Source organism: Onychostoma macrolepis, chromosome 07 (genome assembly GCF_012432095.1).
Source record: "Onychostoma macrolepis isolate SWU-2019 chromosome 07, ASM1243209v1, whole genome shotgun sequence".
Lineage (NCBI taxonomy): Eukaryota > Metazoa > Chordata > Actinopteri > Cypriniformes > Cyprinidae > Onychostoma > Onychostoma macrolepis.
The window spans coordinates 17,786,016-17,809,127 of NC_081161.1; the positions used below are offsets into that span (position 1 = coordinate 17,786,016).

A 23,112-nucleotide genomic window follows, 5' to 3' on the forward strand; every position below is an offset into this window, starting at 1 on the left:
TAGACTATTAATTTTGTCAATTGCACAAAGTTTTAAAATCACACATTTTGCCTAAACTGTAGGCCTATAGAACTTTATATTGTAAAATCAAGAAATAACATTCCTCCAAACAGCTGTGCACCAGAGTTATTATTTGTAGTGAGTGAGTGAGTGTGTGTGTGTGTGTGTGTGTTTGTAGATGGAACGACAGCACGGAAATAGTCGAGCGCCAGTGTGACCTCTAAGGTCGTCTCATTGTCGTCTTTTCCTCCTTGTCCAGGTTCCCGCTAATCTATAAAACATATACATCGGTCAAAAGCAACATAGCGCGTCCGGGGTGTACAGGTGACTCTGCGGTCGTTAGAGGATAAATCGAGAACCCAGAGAAGGAGAAGGGCGGTTGCATACGAATATTACTATGAAGGAGATTGGACTCATGAATATTAAATAAACCACGTGACAGGAAGGTTACCAAGCAACGTCAGTATTACCTAATTAATATTCATACGGCAAGCCTTTGCCATAAAATATGAAAACATCAAAAGAATGTAACTCGGGGCTGTTTCTTTTTACAAATAGTATCCACAATTCACCGTTGTCTGCCGTTATATCCAATTGGTTACAATATGCGTGAAATAAAATGATTAATGTATAGCCTATCCTTATTTAAAATGTCGCTTATTTTTTGAATGGTTACTGACGCAAAATTAATTTGTTTTCAAAACAAAACAAAACAAAAAATATCTTCAGGTATCTTTCTTTCTTTCTTTCTAGATATTTAGAAATGATGATAAAATGTCTCACGCTTATTTTCGTTTTGCCAATTCGGCTATTTTATTAGGCTATTTTTATGTTCATGTGATGTTACATTTATAAGACATGTAAACATAGTCTAAATGATCATTTAAATAATGTTGAATGTTTTAAATGTAATGAATGTAATTTTATTTTTTAATACTAGCTATAAACATTACACTGATAAGAAACATTAGACTATATAGGCTAGAAGATAATATAAAACATCACAAAAAAGTATGTTTAAAAAATATATAACAAAATATGTGAAAGAAAAAAAATGAAAATTGCCCTTTAAAGTAGGCTATTTACCTAATTGACGTTAACATTTGCATATCCTTTCTTGTCTGTTCCGTGCTTTGTGATTTCTATGCTAAATTTCCCAGTATTGGTGAACTATGTTAAAAATAAAGTTGTTGTGAACAGAAGTCTTCGGCATAGTAGGTTTGGTAATGTTGTGTACTGCGCAGCTGCTAGGTTACACCGCGCGAGGCGACACTCCCTCATTCCGCCGCGAGCTGGACCGACTGAAGGATACACCGGAACTTCAGCCTGTACGGCTGTCACAGTTTTAAATTGGGGTTCGGTCCAATATGGCGGCAGACGGATGGAAATACTGATGACAGTCCGAAAGATCGCCTCGATTTGTACGATGGTGAGTTTTTCCTCGCATAAGTGAGTGTTGTCCCGTCCACTGCGTCTAACCTGTGTTTGGATTAGCCTGCTAACAGGGCTAGCTCAACAGCTAACAGATAAACAACCGTGTCATGACATGGCAGCACAGCCACAAAAAGTTTGCACACCTCTCTGTCCGGGTTTATAGACGCAGTAGAAGTTTGGAGATGTGGTTAAACGGACTTTATAGCTTTTTTGGCAGATAATTTGCTTTTCTGTTCAAGGGTCAAATGTATAGCTTAGCGTATTAGCGAGTGCCACACAAATAATGTCCATGTTTGATTAACCGGACGGCTCAGCTTTATTTACCATCAGATAATATCTGTCATGTGGATACTAACGTTGTATGAATGTTTATGAGTGTTTTGTAAAGAGGAAGGGTGGACAGGGTAACAGGCGAGGTCATGCACGAGACTACAGTTCCTGCTGCTGCTGCTGCTGTTGTTGTTGTTGTTTTAACATTATTTGAAGGACACAACTAAAACCAATTCAATGATCCTCAGTGTCTTTGTAGTGCTGAAAGGGTTTTCTTAAACTGTCACACGAGAACATTCACAGTAACGTTAGATCAGACTTGCATCGAACATAAAATTGAGGATTTGCTGTGTACATAGTATTGTTGGAATTTAAAATGTTGTTTATTTGAGTAGGTACTGGGAGATCTGTCATAGAACAGCTTCTAGCTCGAGATTGAGATTTAATTCGTATCAATAAGTGAACCCTTTCTGTAACAAGATATTTATGTGGCTACTTCCTTATTTATCAGCAGTTACTGATAACCAGTTATAGAGATAAGACAAATGGATTTACATCTTGTTGATTTCGCTTAGCCACCTCAGGGTGCCAGTATGTACTATATAAAAGAGCTATGAGTTATGTAAAAAAAAAAAAAAACTGTTCATAAACTGAGAAAAATGTATTGATACATTATGCCTCAGGATCAAGGTCATCAAGTCTTGCGTTTGACATTATATGAAGAGTTTATTTGCAAAAACAGATAACTCTGTTTTTTTTTTTTTTTTTGAAAATCATGTTTTTATTGTGTTGTATCGTGTTAGTTAGTGGTGTAATTTTAGTTATTTTTAGTTAATCAAAATAACCCAACTGCAGTTTGATTGAATTGAATACGAATGCACAGTGAAAAAACATGATTTTTGAAAATGGTTAAAAACGGAGTTATCTGTTTTTGCAAATTAACTCTTCATATGTAAAGTTACATTTTCAACAGATTACTTAAGTCATGCTGAATCAGATCCCTGATGATTCATCTTTCCAGAAACAGTATTTAAATAAATTAAATTTATTCAAATTTAAATTAAAATACTAAAACACATAAAACAATACCCCCCACCCCCTCCCCCCTCCCCATAACTATTGTTCCTGTAGAAGAACATACTGTTTTTTGAAATTTCTTGGTTTTGAAATCATGGTTAATTAATTTAATATTTTTATTTTATTTTATGTTTCTGTTTAAAAAAAGAAAGAAAAAAGTAGCTTTATCATAACTACAGCAGAAATGCCAGAAATATCTCCTCCTATATGCCTGGAAGTGGGCCTATATGCTGGACAGTGGGGTAGCTTTCAGCTTAAAAAGCTTGAGAACCACCGACTTAGGCCTTTTAACATCTCATGCATTATACTTCAGATACTGATACCACTTACAGCTCTGCCTTGATGTTCTCCCCTGGTGAAACAGAGTGGGTGCACTTGCCCAGGAACTGCATTCTTTTAATGCCAAGTCTGGCATCATTCTTCACAAACAGGATGTTCCTGTTAGTCTACAATAGGTCCAGGGTGTTCCTGGTCACTTGTATTATTGAGACCCATGAGCAAATATATCCATTGTGGCTGTTCCCTGTAGGGCGCCAATGCCTCTGCTTTGGAAAAGGAGATTGGACCGGAACAGTTCCCTGTTAATGAACACTACTTTGGGCTGGTCAATGTAAGTTTACATTATTGTCTTTGTCAGTGAATGTGCTATAAATAGAAGATGACTTTGCCAGATCACTTTAAAATATTAAAGTGCATGTTTTTTTTATTTAATGTGCTTATGTCATCACTTAATGGCAGATTTGGCAAGCATGTATAATAGGAAGCAAAATATAATAATAAAGCCGCTCCATATATCCAACAATGGTTTGCTTTCCTTCTCAGAGACATTAATTGCAGATATGACGCATATTATATGTGCATGCATGTCATCCCATATCCTTCATCAATCTTTGATCTCTTCTTTCTCCAATTGCAACCTGGTTGCTCAGTTTGGCAACACCTGCTACTGTAACTCAGTGCTGCAGGCACTGTACTTTTGCCGGCCCTTCCGGGAGAAAGTGCTGGCCTATAAGGTCCAGCCGCGAAGGAAAGAGAGCCTGCTCACCTGCCTGGCTGACCTCTTCAACAGCATTGCAACTCAGAAGAAGAAAGTGGGAGTAATTCCACCAAAGAAGTTCATCTCCAGGCTGAGGAAGGAAAATGGTGAGAAAAGATTCTGGGTCCTACAGTAAGCAATTTGACTGACTGATTGACGAGAGAGGGGTTGTTGATGTGGGATAGTGGGAATGTTATGTTGGTGCTTAGACATCTGTGAAATGTTGCTATACAGATAATATGTATGTTCTAATATATTTGTAAACATTCTGAATGTAAACATGGATGTAAAAAGTTTGGGGTCAGTATTTTTTTAAATTAATACTTTAATTTAGCAAAGATGCCTTAAATTGCTCAAAAGTGACAGTAAAGACGTTTATAATGTTACAAAAGATTCTTTTGAACTTTACATTTATGAGAAATTTTGGTTTCAACAAAAATATTAAGCAGTACTACTGCTTTTAACATTGGTAATAATAAGAAATTTTTGTTAGGATGATTTCTGAAGGATCATGTGACACAGACTGGAGTAAAAACTCCTGAAAATTCAGCTTTGTCATCTCAGGAATAAAACAAATATGCTAATAATAAAAGGTTTTGAAACTGTAATAATATTTCACAATACTGTTTTAATTAGATCTGTTGTGAATGTGTAGCATGAACAGCTAGTCTGTTTCAAGTCAGATGTGAAGTTATGTTACCATTGTCACAATTAAGTTAGTTTGATAGTAATACAGCAACTGCTCTTATGGAATCAGTTTTTACATTTGTTAGGCTGATTAAAACAATAACAGAGCAGCTTATAAGAGTCATTTGTCATGAACCATATACTGCTCATGCAGCATGCAGCCAGCAAAGACGACACAATTTATTATTGTTGTGCAATTTTGCTTTGACTGCAAATTAGGAACTGACATAAAATGTCATTTCTTTTACCATGGCGCAGTAGATTCAGCTGCATTACTGAATACCTATGCAGGAAACTCTGTGTATGTAATTGAAATGCATTGCTATTAAATGATTAAATAATTTTTTCACTGTTCATTTCTACTGTTTATATATTAGACTTGCAGCTACCTGATGCTATCAACACTTCTTTTTTTTTACCTACAGAGCTGTTTGACAACTACATGCAGCAAGATGCACACGAATTCCTCAACTACTTGCTCAACACCATTGCAGACCTGCTACAGGAGGAAAAGAGCCAGGAGAGACAGCAGAATGGAAAGGTAGTACAGAATGGTGGAAGTGGAGGAGGAGGAGGAGGTGGAAGCGGTAGCAGCACAGGAGAAGGGGAAACGGAGGAAAAGACCCAGCAGACATGGGTGCACGAGATCTTCCAAGGCACACTGACCAATGAGACACGGTGCCTGAACTGTGAAGCGGTGAGTCAGAGGAGGTGGAGTGAGTCATAAGTACCCTAAAGGGCTCTTGTTTTTATTAATGAGATATGGGATGAGTGAGTTTTTGGGAGTATGTTTTTGTCATTTTGGCTTTGACTAATCAGCATCTGGGGGATTGTGTGGATGTGATGGGAGGACAGTTTTCAACAGTGTGTCACGGCAAAAAGAAGTCTGTTAAATGTTTGGATTGCGGAATATGTTAATAACTGTCTTAGCTGATCTGTGATGTAGGGGTGTGTTATGATGACTGATGATGATTTTTCAGGTATTAAAAAAATGCCATTGTGATTTTAAAATGTGATTTATTATTATTAGACTATTATTTTTTATAATAATTTTATAAAAAGCTTTAGGTTTGCTGTGCTTGTTTGTAGGCCTGCACAATTAGGCCCAAAATTTAGTGATCTATATAGTAATTAGGGGTGTCAACATTTTAACACGTTAATATTTTTTTAACACAAATTAATCGTTTGATAAGGTTTGACCCCAACTTCTTCCCGTCATCGCAGCGCGGAAGGTTATCTATCAATGAGTGATGAGGGTACAGCACCAGTGTTGCCAGGGTAACGGCACAAATGGGCTATTTTGAAAATACAGTTGCGGGAAAAATTACAGAGTCGTGGGTTGCGTTTTTTTGGGCTACTTTTATAATGTACCACAGCCGCCCAAGGTGTATATAGACAAATAAAAATTAAAATAGATCCTTTTACTAATGTGTATTGTACTTGGAATGTATCCCTGGCAACTTAAGAACGGAGAGGCGGTTGTAACATCACAAACAACGTGAGTTTCAGCAGAGCAGCAGAAATAAACATGACAACAGCCACTATAGATTATATAAGATAATAAACACACGATTACGATAGGATATTTGTATGTGATTTTCTTGAGATAAATGTGTACATCTGAAGTGCTAATTTGTGCAGCGATATAAAAGGCTATAAATATCATATTTTAACAACAGTAAACGACCAAATTCCACGTGATCGTAAAAGGAAGTTATTACAAACACTCGATGGTGGTTTGAAGTGAGTTCTGAGTAAAAGTGTACTATTAATCTCATAAATTGTCTTATGAAGCATGATGCTAATATTAGCAACTCAAACTCGGAGCACATGCAGAGATGAGTTTTATGTGGAATAGCATTTACTGCAAGCTGAACTGCTCTGAGACACTGAAAACACTGGATCATGAGCTGCTTGCATGTAAAAGAACACAGTGCTGTACTCATGGAACAAACATTTATTTAATGAAATTAATTTTTTTCATATTAATTTGATTAAACTTAAGGTCTAGTAGACATGTAAACTCATTTTTCATTTGATTTTGAAGGCTGCTCATGAGTGCCCTCTATTTTGCCATTGCACACCTTTGATATACTGCTGCTTGCTGCTACTCTACAGTTTGATATGACAGCATTAAAGTGTAAACACAGAGGAGGACAACAAGGGCTTATGGTTGCATTTGGGACACGGCCTAGCTGTTTTTGGAGAGAGACTATTTGTTCAGACAAGCCACCAACTAGCTGATTTTGATAATATGTAGTCTTAGGATTTCCCATCATACAATCTTTCCTCTTTCTCCCCAGGTGAGCAGTAAAGATGAAGACTTCCTAGATCTTTCAGTGGACGTGGAGCAGAATACCTCCATCACACACTGTCTTAGGTAAAGCTACAAATGTAACTGCAACAAATGTCCTGTTGGTGCAAATTCTTTGTTTATTGGAAAGATAACGTGTTTTCTCTGCACTAACAGGGGTTTCAGCAACACAGAGACCTTATGTAGTGAATACAAGTACTACTGTGAGCAATGCAGAAGTAAACAGGAGGCTCAGAAAAGGTATGTAGTTTCAACAGACTGGCATGGCTGAAATTATTCTTGTTCCGGAGGCGCATTTGCTGTGATATTCACATCAACCAATGTAAGCCTGATGCTATGGACCGCCCCCTGTCTATGTAGCATTTCCTTCCTTCCTGAATGCATCTTGTACTCAATGCATTAGTGTGTTGGTTCTGTGCACCAAGAGAGAGATTTTAATCCTGGAGCATTTAACAATTACAGTTGCTCAGGAAGTTGGTCAGTAACGTGCAGTCTTAGAATAGAGATGGAATTTCAAGTTAAAATCAATCCTGTCTCTCTTCTTCCTTACAGGATGCGAGTGAAGAAATTACCCATGATCCTTGCCCTGCACCTAAAGCGCTTTAAGTATATGGACCAGCTTCATCGTTATACCAAGCTCTCTTATCGTGTAGTCTTCCCTCTGGAGCTGAGGCTCTTTAACACCTCTGGTGATGCTACCAACCCTGATCGATTGTACGACCTGGTGGCTGTAGTGGTGCATTGTGGGAGGTAGGTTTCTGACGTGACAGTCAATTCAAAGGAATAGTTCACCCAACAATGAAAATGTACTCCTCTTCAGGCCATCCAAGATGTAGATGAGTTTGTTTCTTCATGGGAACAGATTTGGAGAAATTTAGCATTACATTACTTGCTCACCAATGGATCCTCTGCAGCGAATGGGTGCCGTCAGAATGAGAGTTCAAACAGCAGATAAAAGCATCAAAATAATCCACATGACTATATAAACTGAAAAGCTGTATGTTTGTAAGAAACAAATCCATCATTCAGGCGTTTTATTAAACTATTGCTTCTGATCAAAGTACCAGTCCATAATCCATAATAGGGCTGGGCGATTTTTCCGATTTTATCGATTAATTAGAATTTAATGTTTTGCCACGATTTTAATTTTTAGAAATTGAGGAATTGTGATTTTGAATAGAAATATTATCAAACGTTAGAATTAGGCACTTTGACAATATGTTGGTGATAACAGTAAAGAGAAAAGAATGATCCAACCGCATGTCAGCACATGTATGTGGCGTGCTCATATCGCTAGGCGCCATTCACACAGAATGCGCTTTTGTGTTGACAAAGATGCGACGCATGCAGTGAAATAGTAAAAGCATGCAAGAAGATGGGAGTGAACTTCTTTTAATTTGAGCGCAACTTTTTTTAGAATGCCGTTTCATGCATGAGACGCTGCCAGAGATACAAGTGCAAGAGACAAACGCGTTCATGTTTAGAAGAAACAATGGAAAATAATCGAATAAAAGACCTGTAACTACTGTATGTCTGATATTTCATGTTTGCATCATGGTGACAGGCTGAAAGCTGCTGTTGTTTTTATAGAACATGTATAGTTGATAAGTCTACTGGTGTTACACCTTCAGTCATTTTGAATCTGAATTACCTTGACTTTTGAGATTTTTTTTAAAGCATTTTCCTTGTATTATTTCTGAACATATAATATGTATAAGACAAGTTTGTACAAGATGTTGTAGTTCATGCATCTTTTCTGCAAAGATATTTAACAAGTGATTTGTTTAACATTTACATCATGTTGACAGCTTCATGTGTGGTGCACTTGGAATAGAATCTTCTTTAAACAGAGGGTTAATAAAGAAGTTACTTGAATTATGTTGTAGTTACATTGTCAAGCTGACTAGTTAAAAATCGTAAAAAAAAATAGAGAATCGGTTAAACGTTCTGATAAAATCGAGTTTTTAATTTTTTAAAGTCTATCACTTGTCCTCTCACATCAAAATCCACTGACATATTTGTTTATGACTGTTTAAGACTGCTTTCGCTGGTAAATGTTACCTGATTTGTGCATACCTCTCTGATTCAGACAAGATTTATTTTTTTCACTGGAGAATACAGCATTACGGATAGAGTACTCATATTTTAGCCAAAAGCAGCAGTTTGAAGTTAAAAAAATAATCTTGATGATTTTGTTACAAACACGCAGCTTTCCACTTAACAAGACATTAATTGATGGAGTCATGTAGGTTATTGTTCTGCTTTCATCAGCTGTTTGACGGCACCCATTCACTGCAGAGGATTCATTGTTGAGATTTCTCCAAATCTGTTTTGATGAAGAAGAAATAAATCATCTGCATCAGGACTAGTAAATTTTGAGACAATTTTGTTTTTAAGTAACCACCAGTGTTTATTATCTTGATGAAGGATTGTGTATTAAGTTAAGAGCACAGTATTTTGTCTGTGTGGTAATGTTTAAATTAGGCTTGAAATGAAAATGTACTCTATTTTCTAAATGCATCTTATTATGAATGAATTCAACATGTATATATTTTCTTAAGTGCAATCGATCTTCCACTGAAACAAGTCTTCTCTCTGGTGGCCCAGGGATTCTTCTCTTCTGTTCATAGTGCTGTGGATGGTCATTTGTTTCTGTTAATCATATCTTCTTCTTATGTTTTATTTTTTGTAGTGGTCCAAATCGAGGTCATTATATCACTATAGTGAAGAGCCATGGCTTCTGGCTTCTGTTTGATGATGACATTGTAGAGGTAAGTCTGAGTAATAATGATAATGGTTGCTCTACTTAATTGATAAAGTATTCCTGTATTCCAGTTTACATAAAACAAATCTGTAACATGCAGTCAGTATCCAGAGAAAATAATTTTTGACCCCAAAATAAAAAGATCATGTACATTATTTTACTGAATAATATTATTGGCCCATAGACTTAAATGATTGTGCACATGCTTATTCTTTGTTTACAAAGAGGTGAAATAATTTTCTGAAGTACTACTACTTTTAAAGAAGAGAACAGAGAAAGTAGAAGTATCTAAAAACAAACACCCGAGACCTTGAAGCATCAGTTTCAGTTCAGCAAACTTGATTGTTGTTTCTTCCAGCTGTTATTACAGTATGTTCATTTTCACATTTAGTTTGCGTTGTCTAGTGATGAATGTATGATTTGCAGCCTAAGGTATCTGGAAGTCTAGAACTGAACAGTAGCACGTATTAACCTCCTCTGTCAGGTGATTTGCAGCTGCTGTTTATGCTTCACTAAGTGCTTGTCTGGAGTTGTCCTCACATTGACCCAAATACTTTTGAGTTCCTGAATGAATTATTGGCATAGTGATGCATTAATGAGACCAAGACTCTTTTATTCATTTGACAAGTTTCCCTTGATTTTTAGAACACAGAAGTTTGTCGTCTTGTTTTAAAGAGCAATTTTTGTTGAAACATACTAAAAAGAGTGCTGTATGTATTGTGATCCAACACCATTTTTCCATTACATCCTCATGACACTTGATTGTTTAGGTTTGTTTTACACTACTAGCCTGAAAGCGTACCTTGAATTGACATTGTGCACATTTATAGTATAAATCCATTTGGTTTTGAGACACAGATGTGATTTCCGCTCTGCTATACGGTAACCTTGACAAATATTTACACACATGTTGTGAACACAAACTCTCAGATGCTTCTCGGAACATGAAGTGGTTCTCATACTGTAAACAAGGGGAAACAGCAGTCTTTTATAAATACCAAGCACAGTGGTGGTGTAAGACACGGGATGTTGGAGGCAGAGGGCTTATGGAGCAGTGCTTAGCTCTGTTGCACGCTAAAGTCAGATGTTCTTTATCTGTTTTTTTCATTATCTGATGTCTTCCCATTTGCACATCTGGAAAAAGAAACATAAGAGCTTTCTGGACAGAGAAAATTTCCATTTACACAGCACAGTCAAGGTGAACTGTGTAATTTCTGCTCCACTAGTGACACCATGCAGAATTTTTGGTTATTGCTTGAGCAACGTTGTTTTGTTTGACCCTGTTGTGATTCTCAAACGAATTATGTTCGGTGTTGCTAATTGCACAAATATTTAATCGTTTGAAGGCATCCAAACCTGTTTGACTTTCCTTCCTTTGTGAAACACAAAAGAATCAGTTAAATATTATTAATATTAATAGTTAATTAATTAAATATTAATAAAAATGAAAGACATTTTCCAAAATATCTACAAAACTAGTTAGGAATGACATGAAATAAATGATAGAATATTCATTTTTGGTTGAAATTAGGGATGCGTGATATTAGATTTTTTCCGATATCAGATATGCCGATATTTTCAAATCATTTTGCCGATAGATGATGACAATAACAATATATATTTTCTTTTGTTTTCGAAACAACACCAAATCTCTCTTGTGCAGAAATGATAAACAAATATTGTAATAAAATCAATCTCTGCTGGGTTTTTTTCTCCAGACAAATGCAGTCAAATGATAATTTTAATAGATGGCCTAATGCAAAACAGCTGTGGTCCTAATGGAGACTCAAGGGGGGACTCAATTTGTCACCACACCGCACGTGTCATTCTGCATGTACAAATTAAAATGCGGTGGTCCAAAACATTGTAACTGTTGACGTGATCTTATCGCTAGAACACCCAGAGCACATGTGAGCTATTCGTCTTATAGGCAAGGCATATTGGCATAATGTTTTAAAATCTTTAACGGCCGATTCCGATAACGTTCCAACTTCCAATAATATCATGGATCCCTAGTTGAATCCTGCTACTCATGTTGTTCCAAATCAGACTTTTCCTCATCTTTGCAACTCAAAGGGAAAAAAATGAATGCAATCTGAGATTTCTGTCCCTTCATTGAAAATCCATTCACTGAAAACTTTGCTTGTGATCCATCTGAACCAGGCTATTTAATCCAAGTCTTCTCAAGAGAGACAGTCACTTTATATGATGAACAGATTTAATTTAGGCTTTTATTCACTTATAAACATTGATTGATGCACATCAAATATGATAAACTGAAGCACAAACATGCTTGTTTAACATGAGAACCATATTCTTATGTGTCATGCAAGCATGTTTAAGCTTCCACAAGAACCAATGAAGTTTGTTTTCATGCAAAAAGTCAGAAATTAGTGCACCAGTTTAAATACGTTTTCCTTAATATCCAGTTATGTATCTCTTTCTCTTTTTTGGTCTCCACAGAAAATAGATGCCCAAGCGATCGAGGAATTCTACGGTCTGACATCGGACATCTCCAAAAACTCTGAGTCAGGGTATATACTCTTCTACCAGTCTAGAGACTGAGCCAGCAGGAGTGACTGACAGAATGGGAGGGTGTGATTTGTGAGAGACAGGATCGGGCAGATAGGGAGGCTTGGGCTTTGTTGACACAGCTCGGCCCCCTGCTCCATCCCCTCTCAGTCAAGTCCCTTTTCATCCAGGCTTATCAGTGGAGCTTTGCACCGGAGCATCAGTCAGGCCCCAGACAGGAGCAGTTGATGCCAGAGTGACCTGGACACAGCACAGTAATCACCAGGCAGAAGTAATCGCCGTCTGGTTCGCCGTCGTCTCACTCGCCTGCTTTGTGTTGCTCGGCACACACAAAAACGCACAAATACACATGTGAAATGAGCTACACATACATCTTGATGGCCTGAGAATGGACACTGTACAAACTTTTTTTTCCCCACCACACACAGTAACAAGGTTCATTTCGATAATCTGGTTCACTTCACATTCGCTGGGTGGTGTGTCGTGATTTATGTTTTGGCACAATGTCACGATCAGTCCAGAAAGCCGCACGACGATTCTTCACCCTCCGATGTTTATCTGCAGTGTCAAACGTGACACATCATGCTACATCCGTGTTAACCAGCTAGTTATAAATGTGTTTTATGCAGAACCAGTAGCTCATGTTGTCATTGTAGTAGAGCTGCTCCACCTGAATGGATAAACCTGACCAGATTTAAATTATCTTGAAGGGGATGAGCTTTTTTGTGTCAAGAACTTGACTAGTGATTTCATGTAGGGCCTGTGGATTGATGGGTGCTCTGCTCTTTTAAGCAGAGAGGATTGTGGATACCACAGTAGTGCTTGTATAACGGATGTAGCTTGGCTTAAGAATGCTCTTTCAGTATTCCATGAATGTGAAACATTCTGCCAGTTCTTGTGCACTGCAAGTGAGTGTACAGCTTGATTGTGTCATATAGTGCACACTTAATAGTGCACAAACTGTAAAGCGTAACGGATGGAGATAGAAATTAGAGCTTTATATTATTCTGAATATAAGTTAAAGCTCATAAATGAAACCAAAAGCTGCACACATTTCCAGTCATGTTTCATTAACACTGTGGCGCTGTGAGATTGTCTGAAATGAATGTGGACTCATTCAGTTTAGCCATTAAACAGTAGAAATGTTGGGTAATTCAAACATAATGTGGCTCTGCACTCCATTATAAAGTCTCCTGATTCATTAAGAATTGACTGCATCTATTCTGTTTAATCTCATTAACTCTTCTCTAGATCTCTATTGTCGTCTCTGCCCTCTTAATTAATAACATTTCAACTCAGTATAGACCTAGATGGGAAGTGAAGCACAGCCAATGCCGAAGTGCAGTCTTAGATCGGTCTGTAAGTGTCAGGTTTAAGCTGTGACTTGGCTTAGTAATAGTTAGATTGGTTAAGGGGACTCAGTAAAGGATTGTTTCTAGCTTGTGATGTTGCACGGCCAGAAGGACTTCTCCCAGTTCACTCATAGCTAGTAAATATTTACAAGACAACTAGACCACCCTGCAATTAGTCAAGATTTATAGGCAAAAAATAAACGCACCCAGCAAGATTAGGTATTGAGGTCTTGTAAGGCGAGCTACCGCAGTAAAATATTCCAATTTTGCTTGAAAGAGTTCAAAACACAGTTGCCTAGCCTGTTGGTCCTAATCTACTCCTCTCCCAACCCAATACTTGTGACTAAAATGGATGGTATAAGATTGAAAAAGTGATTGGTTTTTTTCATTTCAGGTTTCCTTTGTAAATTACACTGGTTTTATTTGATTGTTGGTTTGACAAAAATGCGCTTTAATCTGTGAGGGGTCAAAACTGACAGTGCTGCTGATTATTATTCCATTCATCCTGTAAAGTCTACTTGGTATCAATGCATGCGTGGCATACCAACTCTTTACATTGTTATAAAGCATGTATAAAGGTCTTATAAACAAGACGTCACAATGTCTGTAAAGAGGTTTAAGCTTCTCGCTGGTCAGTTAACCTGCTGGCATTGCGTGTCTTAAGTAGACTGAGCTATATGTTGAAATAAACTGACATATGGTGCCATGTCATGTAAATTACACATTTACACATGCTATGTAAGAGTGTTTGTAGATGTGTTGTCATCATCAGTTGAATTCAGGCTTGTCCAAGCTGAGTTAACTGGATATTTTATTTTTGAAATTGGCTCGTGATCTAGTAGTTACGGGGGAAGGAATGTTTCTTTTATTTGGGCTCTTTTATTTCATGATTTTATTTATGTGTAATTATAAATGTTATATTAACTTTTCTTTGACATTCTCATTTTTATACATTTGCTAATTTGTCCCTTATTTGGACACCAGGTTTGTTGTGTTATGTGAAGAGAGAGTTGAAACAAAAATGTAAGGGTGATAATGTTGGAATTACCAGATTAATGCTGCAAACTTGAGAAACAGTTAATGCACTGATCACAGTAACAGCATCCTGAGTGTTTTGGCATTAGAAGACAGACATAGACTACATCAAAACATGAGACAAACACAAGCTAATGCTACGTCAAGCTAACGTTAGCTGTGTTTCATCCGCCCTATCCCATAACATTGTAATAATGTTTATTCCATACTGGGCTTGAAAAAAGTGCACTTTCGATAAAGCAATGTACAAATTGTAAACCAGGTGAATAATCTGGTTTTGGAGTGGAGTGGACAGCGTGGATGAAAGATGGGACTGGATCACCCTGTCCCAAATAAAAACAAACAAAAACACATCAACCACCTCCTGGGGGTTCATATTGTCTCTGTTTCTTTATGATGTCAATAAACTTGGCAACACCCATGTGGTTTGCAGCAATCATAGCTTGTACCATCATGGAACAACTTTCTAGAAGGAAAATTTTCACAAAAATATAATTTGCAAACACCTCAAGTAAAAAAACATTATGGTAGTAGTAACGTTCATGCTTCACTGTTTAGAGACTGAAAACGTCATGGCAAGGTGCATTCAGTAGTTTGATGTTAATTTAAAAAGTTTTGTGTGTTTGTTTATAAAGTCATTTTAATGCTGTAGACGCACATAAGACTAAACTCACCTTTTCTCAAAAGAAAAAGGGGGTACTACGTTTTCTGTAACAATAGGGTGTATTATACTACAATACATTACAGTTTACGGCAGTAAAAACTAAAGTATACTACAGTATTTATTACAGTTTATCGGTTCACTATAGTTAATACTACAGTATGCTGTAGCATTCATTAACAAAGTGTTGTAAATACTATAATATACAGTATAATACACTTTACTATAGTATGTTTCAAAAACACTATAGTATTTACTATAAATTACTATAGTGTTTTTTTCATGTAATCAGTTACTGTAATTGTATTATTGTAAGGTTTGGTTTAGGGTTGGGGCAGACGTTAATAAAACACAACAACACAGTATGACAGGTGTGTGACTTCTGGCCGTAGCTGTATCCCTTCTCAGTATTTCTCCATTTTGAAAAGACGGAGAGAATCATCAGCCTTATCGGCTCCCGCCTCTGTAGTTACTCTCAGTGTAGTGTTGTTTAGTGATGGACAGAACGAAATTTGACAGCATAACATACTTATTAACCTGCTTTAAGAGCAGAGACAAGACCGACAACGAAAAAAAAAACAAGCGTCAACAGCGTTACGGCATTCAGAAGCTGGAAAGATTTGATGATGGAAAAAATCCTGAATAGTGATACCCAAGCCGCTTCTCTTTTGTTAAAGGAATGAATAAATATGCAGAGCACTCTGTAAAACTCACTTGTATCGTCGAGACTATCATGGCAGCACATTGTGTAACATCATTGTGTTATCAGTATTTTAAAGTAATGCTAGACAAAGTAGTACTGAATGCACCTTTAAAGCGATTACATACTTTTAAGATTATTTAAAAATGATTAGATAAAATCATATATATATATATATTATTATTTTTTTTTAAGTCAAAAATGATTTATAGTTTATGAGGAGTAGAGAAACTACCTTGATCTTCAGGTTGTGCACAAAGAAGGCCTGGCTCCAACTCAGTCAATAGATATTTTGTCCTTTCTGCCACTAGAAATGGCAGTGCTCTCTCTGAGCAGTTTAATTCTTATTGGAGGAAATCTTGCTTTTTAACCAACCCAACAGAGTCCAGTATTAATGGAGGTAATTGCAAATATTTAGATAGGATCTATTTAACTTCAACTTTAATGTCAATGTGTCAATATCACCCCCTTGTGGCTCAGGGATGTCATGAGTTCAGAGCATGTCCTCCAAGTGGTTAAAAGTTATCAAAATATCTTATTCTTCCAAAAACATCTTCCATTTCACTTAATTTTTTTCAGACTGTGAATGGTCGTTGAAGAAGTTTTGCAGCGAAGGGCTCCTTCTGACAACAGGTATCTGAAAAGCAACATGTACAACATTTCAGGGTACAAATTCATTAAGTTCAAATAAAAAAGAACTCAAAGCTACCAAAATGTACTATATACACTTTATTTAAAAAAGATAATGTGTTACTATATGTAAAATATTCTGTAATGGTAAAGACCAAGCCTCAGCCAGCTGCCAGTATATCAGAAAAATAGCCAGACGGGGAACTTCAGAAAGCTTTGATGCTAATGTAAACAAATATAAGAGAGTTCAGCCTTTGAAATAAGGACTATTTTGAACTTTTCAGTGCCCACTGAGTTCATGTTGAGGACTCATGTATATAAAAGCTGATTTCTATTTAGAGAGGTTTATAACAACCTATGCTATATTTACATTCTATAGTCAGAGGTCTGTATCTTGATAAAATACACTGTTCTGGCAGGTTTATAATGATTCTTTTGATAATCTAATGTGTTCTAAAAAACCGTCTTCTTCTAGAGGAGTGGGGTTATTTAAGATTATATTATATAAACAGTATACATTATTTCTACAGATACATTATTTCTGTGTGTGTATCTACTGCCAGTTCTCTCTTTACAATTTTACGGGTCCACACTCAACCCCAACTACAACTGTTCGCCTAGGAGTCAAACTATAGTCTCTGAGCCTGACACCTTGCCAGTGAAAAAGTCCCAGAAGTTGCTTGGCGGTTTGCTGTCGTCTGACATCGTGGACGAGGCGTTGGAGCTCTGTCGTACCCAGATGCCTCTCTCTCTAGGACTCTGTGGTTGAGAACCGCTGTCCTGCCGTCCCAGACTGAAATGTAGGCGCTCCTCTGAGAATGTGTGCCTTGAACTGCCTTGCCTTTGCTCCTGGAGCTCTCGCTCTTCACTCTGGGCATTAGAGGAGGACTGGGACAGACTCATCAGGTTGTGGTGGGAATGAAACTGTCTCATTTTACCAATGGACTTGGGTGGGACCTCAGAGGACCCTGTTGTAGACACACACACGTACGGAATATACATATAATATTAGGTTGCCTTTATTTACAGATAGGAAAGTACACTACCGTTCAAAATATTGGTAAGCAAGATTTTAAGGAATTAATACTTTTATTAGGATGCATTAAATCGATCATTAAAAGTGACAGTAAAAAAATTTAAAATGTTACAAAAGAACTATATTTTAAATAAATGGTGTCCTTTTGAACTTTCTATTCATCAAAGAATCCTGAAAAAAAAGTTTAACAAAATATTAAAGGGATAGTTCACCCAAAAACTAAAATTCTGTCCTTAATTACCCTCATGTCATTCCAAACCCATAAGACCTTTATTCGTCGCAACACAAATTTTGATTGATTTGTGATTGAATCCGAGAGCTTTCTGACCCTGCATAGACAGCAACTTTCAAGGTAGTAAAGAAAATTGTTAAAATTGTCCATGAGACATCAGTGCATTAGCAGCAACACGTGCATGTTATTTGTGTTTTCTTTCTGCAAAAAATATTTTTGTAGTTTCATAAAATTAAGGTTGAATCACTGATGTCAAATGGACTATTTTAATGCTGTCCTAACTACCTTTTTAGGACTTGAACATGTTAATTCCGTTGCTGTCTATAGAGGGTCAGAAAGCTCTCAGACTTCATCAAAAAATATCTTAATTTAGGTCTTAGCGGTTTGGAACGACATGAGGGTGAATAATTAATGACAGAATTTTCATTTTTGGGTGAACTATCCCTGCAGCACAGTTGTTTTCAACATTGGCATTTGGCAATTATAAAAAGAATGTTTCTTGAGCACCAAATCAGAATATAAGAATGATTTCTGAAAGATCATGTTACACTGAAGACTGGAATAATGTCTGCTGAAAATTTACAGGAATAAATTACGTTAAATATAATAAAATAAAAAAACGGCTATTTTAAATTGTAATATTTCACAGTATCACTGTTATTGCTGTATTTTCCATCAAAGAAATGCAGCCTCAGTGAGCATAAAAGCATAAAACATCTTATCGACCCCAAAATTTTAGAGGAGATATAATTATCTCTTAAAATGAGGTAATAGATATTTTTACTAGTCTAACTACTGCGTCACTGTGAGGAACGCTGTACTACTCACGCTTCCTGTTGGTGTTAAGATGAAGAACATTGAGGAAGACCTCACTGCTTAGACTTCCTATCGCAGATGTCTCTGGGTAAAGAGGACACAGTGGCTCCAGGGATGAAAGGTCGTCACTGGACTGACCCACAGAGTCCAGAGATGCCTGTGTGTCCCTCCTTCCACCGGAGTCTGTCTCCATCGTCAGGCTGCTACTACTGCTGTCACAATGGAGAGATGCATATTAGTGTTTGGACAGTAGCAATTATTGTGGTTTCGCCTCTGTAATCAGGCACATTAAACATGAGGTTAAAATGGTAATTAACCCATTAACCATGTAAACATAACCCTTTTTAAAGTGTCCTTTGAATAGGCAAAGATAAAGAATGCAATTGTATCTAAAATTCTTCAGGTTAAATTACATTATGGAGTGCAGCAGTGCCCATCCACTTTTTCAGCTGCCTTGAAACCGTATATTTTATATTCATTGTAAAATATGCATATACAGTATATATATAGTATATGCATAACAAATATTTATGTAGTTTGAGAGGATAGACAAACTGACTCGCTTGTCAAGTCTGACCTCATGCGTCATGATATCAAAAGCAAACAACATACAGTGACAATATGCGTTTGCCACAGAATCATGATCCTAAAATTTATCTCCATAACAAAATTTAATTTGGTCAGACATTGATTCATCTTTTATGAATCATAAAATATTGGTGTCCGGGAAGCCGTGTTCCTGAGATTGTAGTGCCGTGACTTTTTAAAAGCTTATTTTAAAGCTGTGCTATAAATGAATTGTGCTCATAAACGGCTGTTGAGATAGTGGACTCTTGGACTTGGAAACATTATTCAACAACTTTATGAGCGCAATGTTTCATGGGATTGGGTGGATTTGTTTGTCCAACTGGTGGAGATTTGTAGAATCAAGGGTAATATGGTTTTTCCACAATTAAACAAAAATAATGCACACCGATGGCAATTATGTAACAATCTTGTCTGTCTTTAAAAGTTACAATGTAAAGAAAAACAATCACCTTTGGAGAAAATCTGTCACACTTTTCAAATAAAATCCCATATTCACACATATTCATTATATATGATCCTTGTATTAGATGAGTATATTAGTCAGAAATCGGACCTGAGTTTCCTGCGCAGCAGATAGTCAATGACATCAGGGTCCGTCTGAATGAGGCTCATGAGCACCTCCTGCTGCAGCTCAGCAGACACCTGCACATGAAATAAAAGCACTTTCTCAGCTAACGCTCCCTCTATTAGAATATGAATACTTAATAAGAAGAATTCAACAAAGTCATCTTTCAAGCTCCGTGCATACAAAGTTATAATATATGTATCATATGCAGGCCTAAGATTTTATCCATTGTTTTTCCCAAAATAATAACTAGTGTACCCAGAAATGAAAATTCTTTCATCATTTATACACATGACTTTCTTCCATGGAACACAAAAGAAGAAATTCTGTGCTGGTGGCCTTTTGAATGTGAAAGCTTCAATCTCCATAGTATGGAAAAGAGCAGAGAAACAGGTTTCAACATTTCTCCTGTTGTGCTCCATATAGACGAAAGAAAGTCTTAAGTGTTTCGAATATCATTTTTAATTTTTTTTAAATCATCTTTTCATTTAATGGTATTCAATCTCTACGGTCTATCATTCTTCAGCTCTCACCGTGAAGAGATGTTGGTGGTTCTGGATGAGCATCAGGGTGAATGAGATGATAGCAGTGCTGTCTTCTATGCCCAGAGCTTGAGGACTGAGCTCTCTCTCTGATCCTCTCTCTTTCTGCAGGAGATTGGGCCCAAAGATCACTGCCAGGTTTGCTGCCGTCATCTTATTACCTGAGATCTAATCACAACACCAATTTAAAAACAGGTCAGGATTTTGATTTGATTTTAAACATTTGATTGCACCATTTGTGACAGTCTTTTGTGGTGGGGCTGTCATATATTTTGTTTGGTATCGGCGTTATTAAATCTGGCACTGTAAGTTAAACAATAACAGCTTGTTGGTAGGATTTTTTTCTTTCTTTTTTCTTCGTCTTCTTCTTCTTTTTTTTAAATATGTATATGTATGTGTGTGTGTGTGTGTGTGTGTGTGTGTGTGTGTGTATATATATATATATTATTTTTTTAGCCCAACATTTAAGGACAGTGTCCAGTTTATCAGTGCATTTCCGAAGGTTTTGCTGTCACAAATAGGCAAAAACCTAATGTAAATATTTAAACTCGGTTTTTCTGGAAAATGTTTTTTTTCCCCCTTGCATACAAACATGCTGATGCAACAAAGCATTTAGAACAATAAGAACCAACACACACAATGTGTAATTTAAATGGGAACCTGGTTAATTTGCTTTCAGAGAGCTGTGTGCAAAAGAGACCATGATTGGTATTCACTAATTACAAATTGCAGAAATAATTAACATACTTTAATTTAAAAATTAATAAAATAATATCTAGCTCTGATATCACCACTCATTATAATACATTAAAGGAAATTGCTCAACCACTCATCTGTATGAGATAAACATCCCTGTCATTTTTTTACATTGTAAAGGCTCTTATAAAGTGGTGGGGACTGCTTGCCATGGCAAAACCCAGTCCATACCTCCTGCTGATTTGGCCCAGTGGAGCTGTTTGCATTCTCCTGTACTGTATGAAGGAGCGTCAAGAGTCTCAGCAGGGTGTCACAATTACAGGGTGGCAACAAGTACAACAACTGCTGCAGGTATGTCAACTGATCTGCCCCCCTCAACACTGTCAGACAAACACAAAACATCTTGTAAGGTGAGCATAGTTCATAACAGCTGATACAATAATGAGAAGTGTGTTGGATATTACACAGTGTATTGTGTATCCTGATTCCTGTGTAATAATATAAATGTTAAATGATTTGTGAATGCCTGTCTCTGTAATTGTAAGCTCATACGGTTAGCGTGCAGGAAGGCCCGGTAGAGTTCCCGTGGTAACAGAGGGTCAGGCATGTGCCTCAGAAACTCCTTCAGTAATGCAGCCACATCATGAACGCTGTGCTCTTCGTCTAACGCGACATCTATCCCCATGTCAAAGTCCTCGCGCAGCTGAAAACACACAAGGACACAGCAGGATAAAACATCATCAAACAAACTGTCACCGCACATGAGACTCAAGTATCCCACGTATCCTGTGCCTGTACAAACACAGTATAATAAACACATAAAAATCACAGTCATTCTCAGGTCAGCTTTGAAAACAAGACACTGTGCATGCTAAGATCAGTATCTAAAACATTCACTGAACAGGATAAAACAGTATGCCAGTGTTATACTGTCAGTAGTGTGTTTCTAGAATCAATATGAAAGACAGGGGGCGCATGTCTCACGTGAGAGAGAAAAGATGTGGTGTAAACTGGCTCTAGAGAGCAGCTGGAGCTGACAAACTTACTTGACGGACTCTTTTTTTGGAGCTGCCTACACGGAAAATCCCCAAAGTTTGTAACCCTAGAGAAAGAGAGAGAGAGATAGTAAACATGTGCTGGGCTCATATTTCATTGCCCTGATTTCATATCTATTTTGGTGTTTTTTGAGTGGTGTCTCATCTGGGTAACCTTCTGTTTGCAACCTGAACCAGGGAGTGTTATGAGCTATTAGCCTGAGGATGTATTCGAATTAGTTTACTGATATTTCAGGGAAAAAACTAAATTCGCAAAAGTATTTGGCTTTACATCCAGTATTAAATTGAGAACTAAATTGAGAATGCAATTATAATCAAACTGGAAATATTGGAATATTGAAGTATATTTGATTGTGTTAAAGTGGAACTATTGCACGTATACTTCAGGTACACTTTAAAGATCTTGCATTTAAAGACAGATATTATTCAAAGATCATAAAATCCTCATCAATAGTGACACATTTTATGCTTAATATTAAGAAATGTGCATTGTGCACAAGTAGTACTCCAAATAAAGTTTAATTAGAATTTTTATATCAGTAAGTCCTGAGCAATATGTCACTAAATATGTTAATACATTTGAACTATAGTATTATATATAGTACAAATGTATTTTAAATACATAACTTTTTTATTAGGATATATTTAAATATTGATATTTTTATAGGGTATATATTTATATGTATTGTGTGCATATATATTTTACCAGTTTCATTGTAGCTTAATAGTATGTAGCCTAATGCCACATATAGTTATATTTTGAATTTAATTTGTATATTTTATTATATTTAATTAATTAATTAATTTTTATTTTATAGACCAAGGTGAAAGAACACTTTATTTCCCTAAACACTCTAATTTAATATAAAGATGTCTGAAAACTATTTGCTAGATATTTTGTGGTGCTATATGGCAACATTTTTATTGATTTGATGGTTATTTTATTTACGGAAATGTTTAATCGGTTAGAGATTTATACATAGAGATAACCATGACCAACTGAACAATGCGAGGTCTCTTGGAATAATGAAATTTCCCTACTGTTTCAAACTACTTTCAATTGCAATTCTTTGCCTGCCAATCCATTTCA

The 23,112-nt window shown here is 36.6% G+C and overlaps 2 protein-coding genes across 5 annotated transcripts in view; one reads left to right on the top strand and one right to left on the bottom strand.

Moving 5' to 3' along the window:
• Window positions 1-1,154: 1,154 nt before the first annotated feature.
• On the top strand, window positions 1,155-14,854 carry usp12b (ubiquitin specific peptidase 12b). The gene is made up of 9 exons (XM_058783213.1): window positions 1,155-1,429; window positions 3,311-3,391; window positions 3,711-3,924; window positions 4,930-5,201; window positions 6,808-6,884; window positions 6,975-7,058; window positions 7,371-7,568; window positions 9,511-9,589; window positions 12,046-14,854. Exons 1-9 carry the CDS (start codon window positions 1,382-1,384, stop codon window positions 12,145-12,147), a joined length of 1,155 nt encoding a protein of 384 aa, XP_058639196.1. The 5' UTR covers window positions 1,155-1,381; the 3' UTR covers window positions 12,148-14,854.
• A 16-nt stretch (window positions 14,855-14,870) lies between these two features.
• arhgap36 (Rho GTPase activating protein 36) overlaps window positions 14,871-23,112 on the bottom strand; it is a 38,660-nt gene continuing 30,418 nt past the window's right edge. For 3 of the 4 annotated variants that reach the window (XM_058783209.1, XM_058783210.1, XM_058783212.1), the window contains exons 6-13: window positions 22,014-22,069; window positions 21,520-21,670; window positions 21,199-21,347; window positions 20,263-20,439; window positions 19,718-19,806; window positions 18,589-18,785; window positions 17,144-17,460; window positions 14,988-16,499 (exon numbers count right to left, since the gene is read on the bottom strand). In XM_058783209.1, the coding sequence (XP_058639192.1) occupies window positions 16,428-16,499; window positions 17,144-17,460; window positions 18,589-18,785; window positions 19,718-19,806; window positions 20,263-20,439; window positions 21,199-21,347; window positions 21,520-21,670; window positions 22,014-22,069 (1,208 nt within the window). In that variant the 3' untranslated portion in view covers window positions 14,988-16,427. Of the gene's footprint in view, window positions 14,968-14,987; window positions 16,500-17,143; window positions 17,461-18,588; window positions 18,786-19,717; window positions 19,807-20,262; window positions 20,440-21,198; window positions 21,348-21,519; window positions 21,671-22,013; window positions 22,070-23,112 lie in introns of those variants that run through there. The other variant, XR_009272221.1, reaches the window with a different exon arrangement.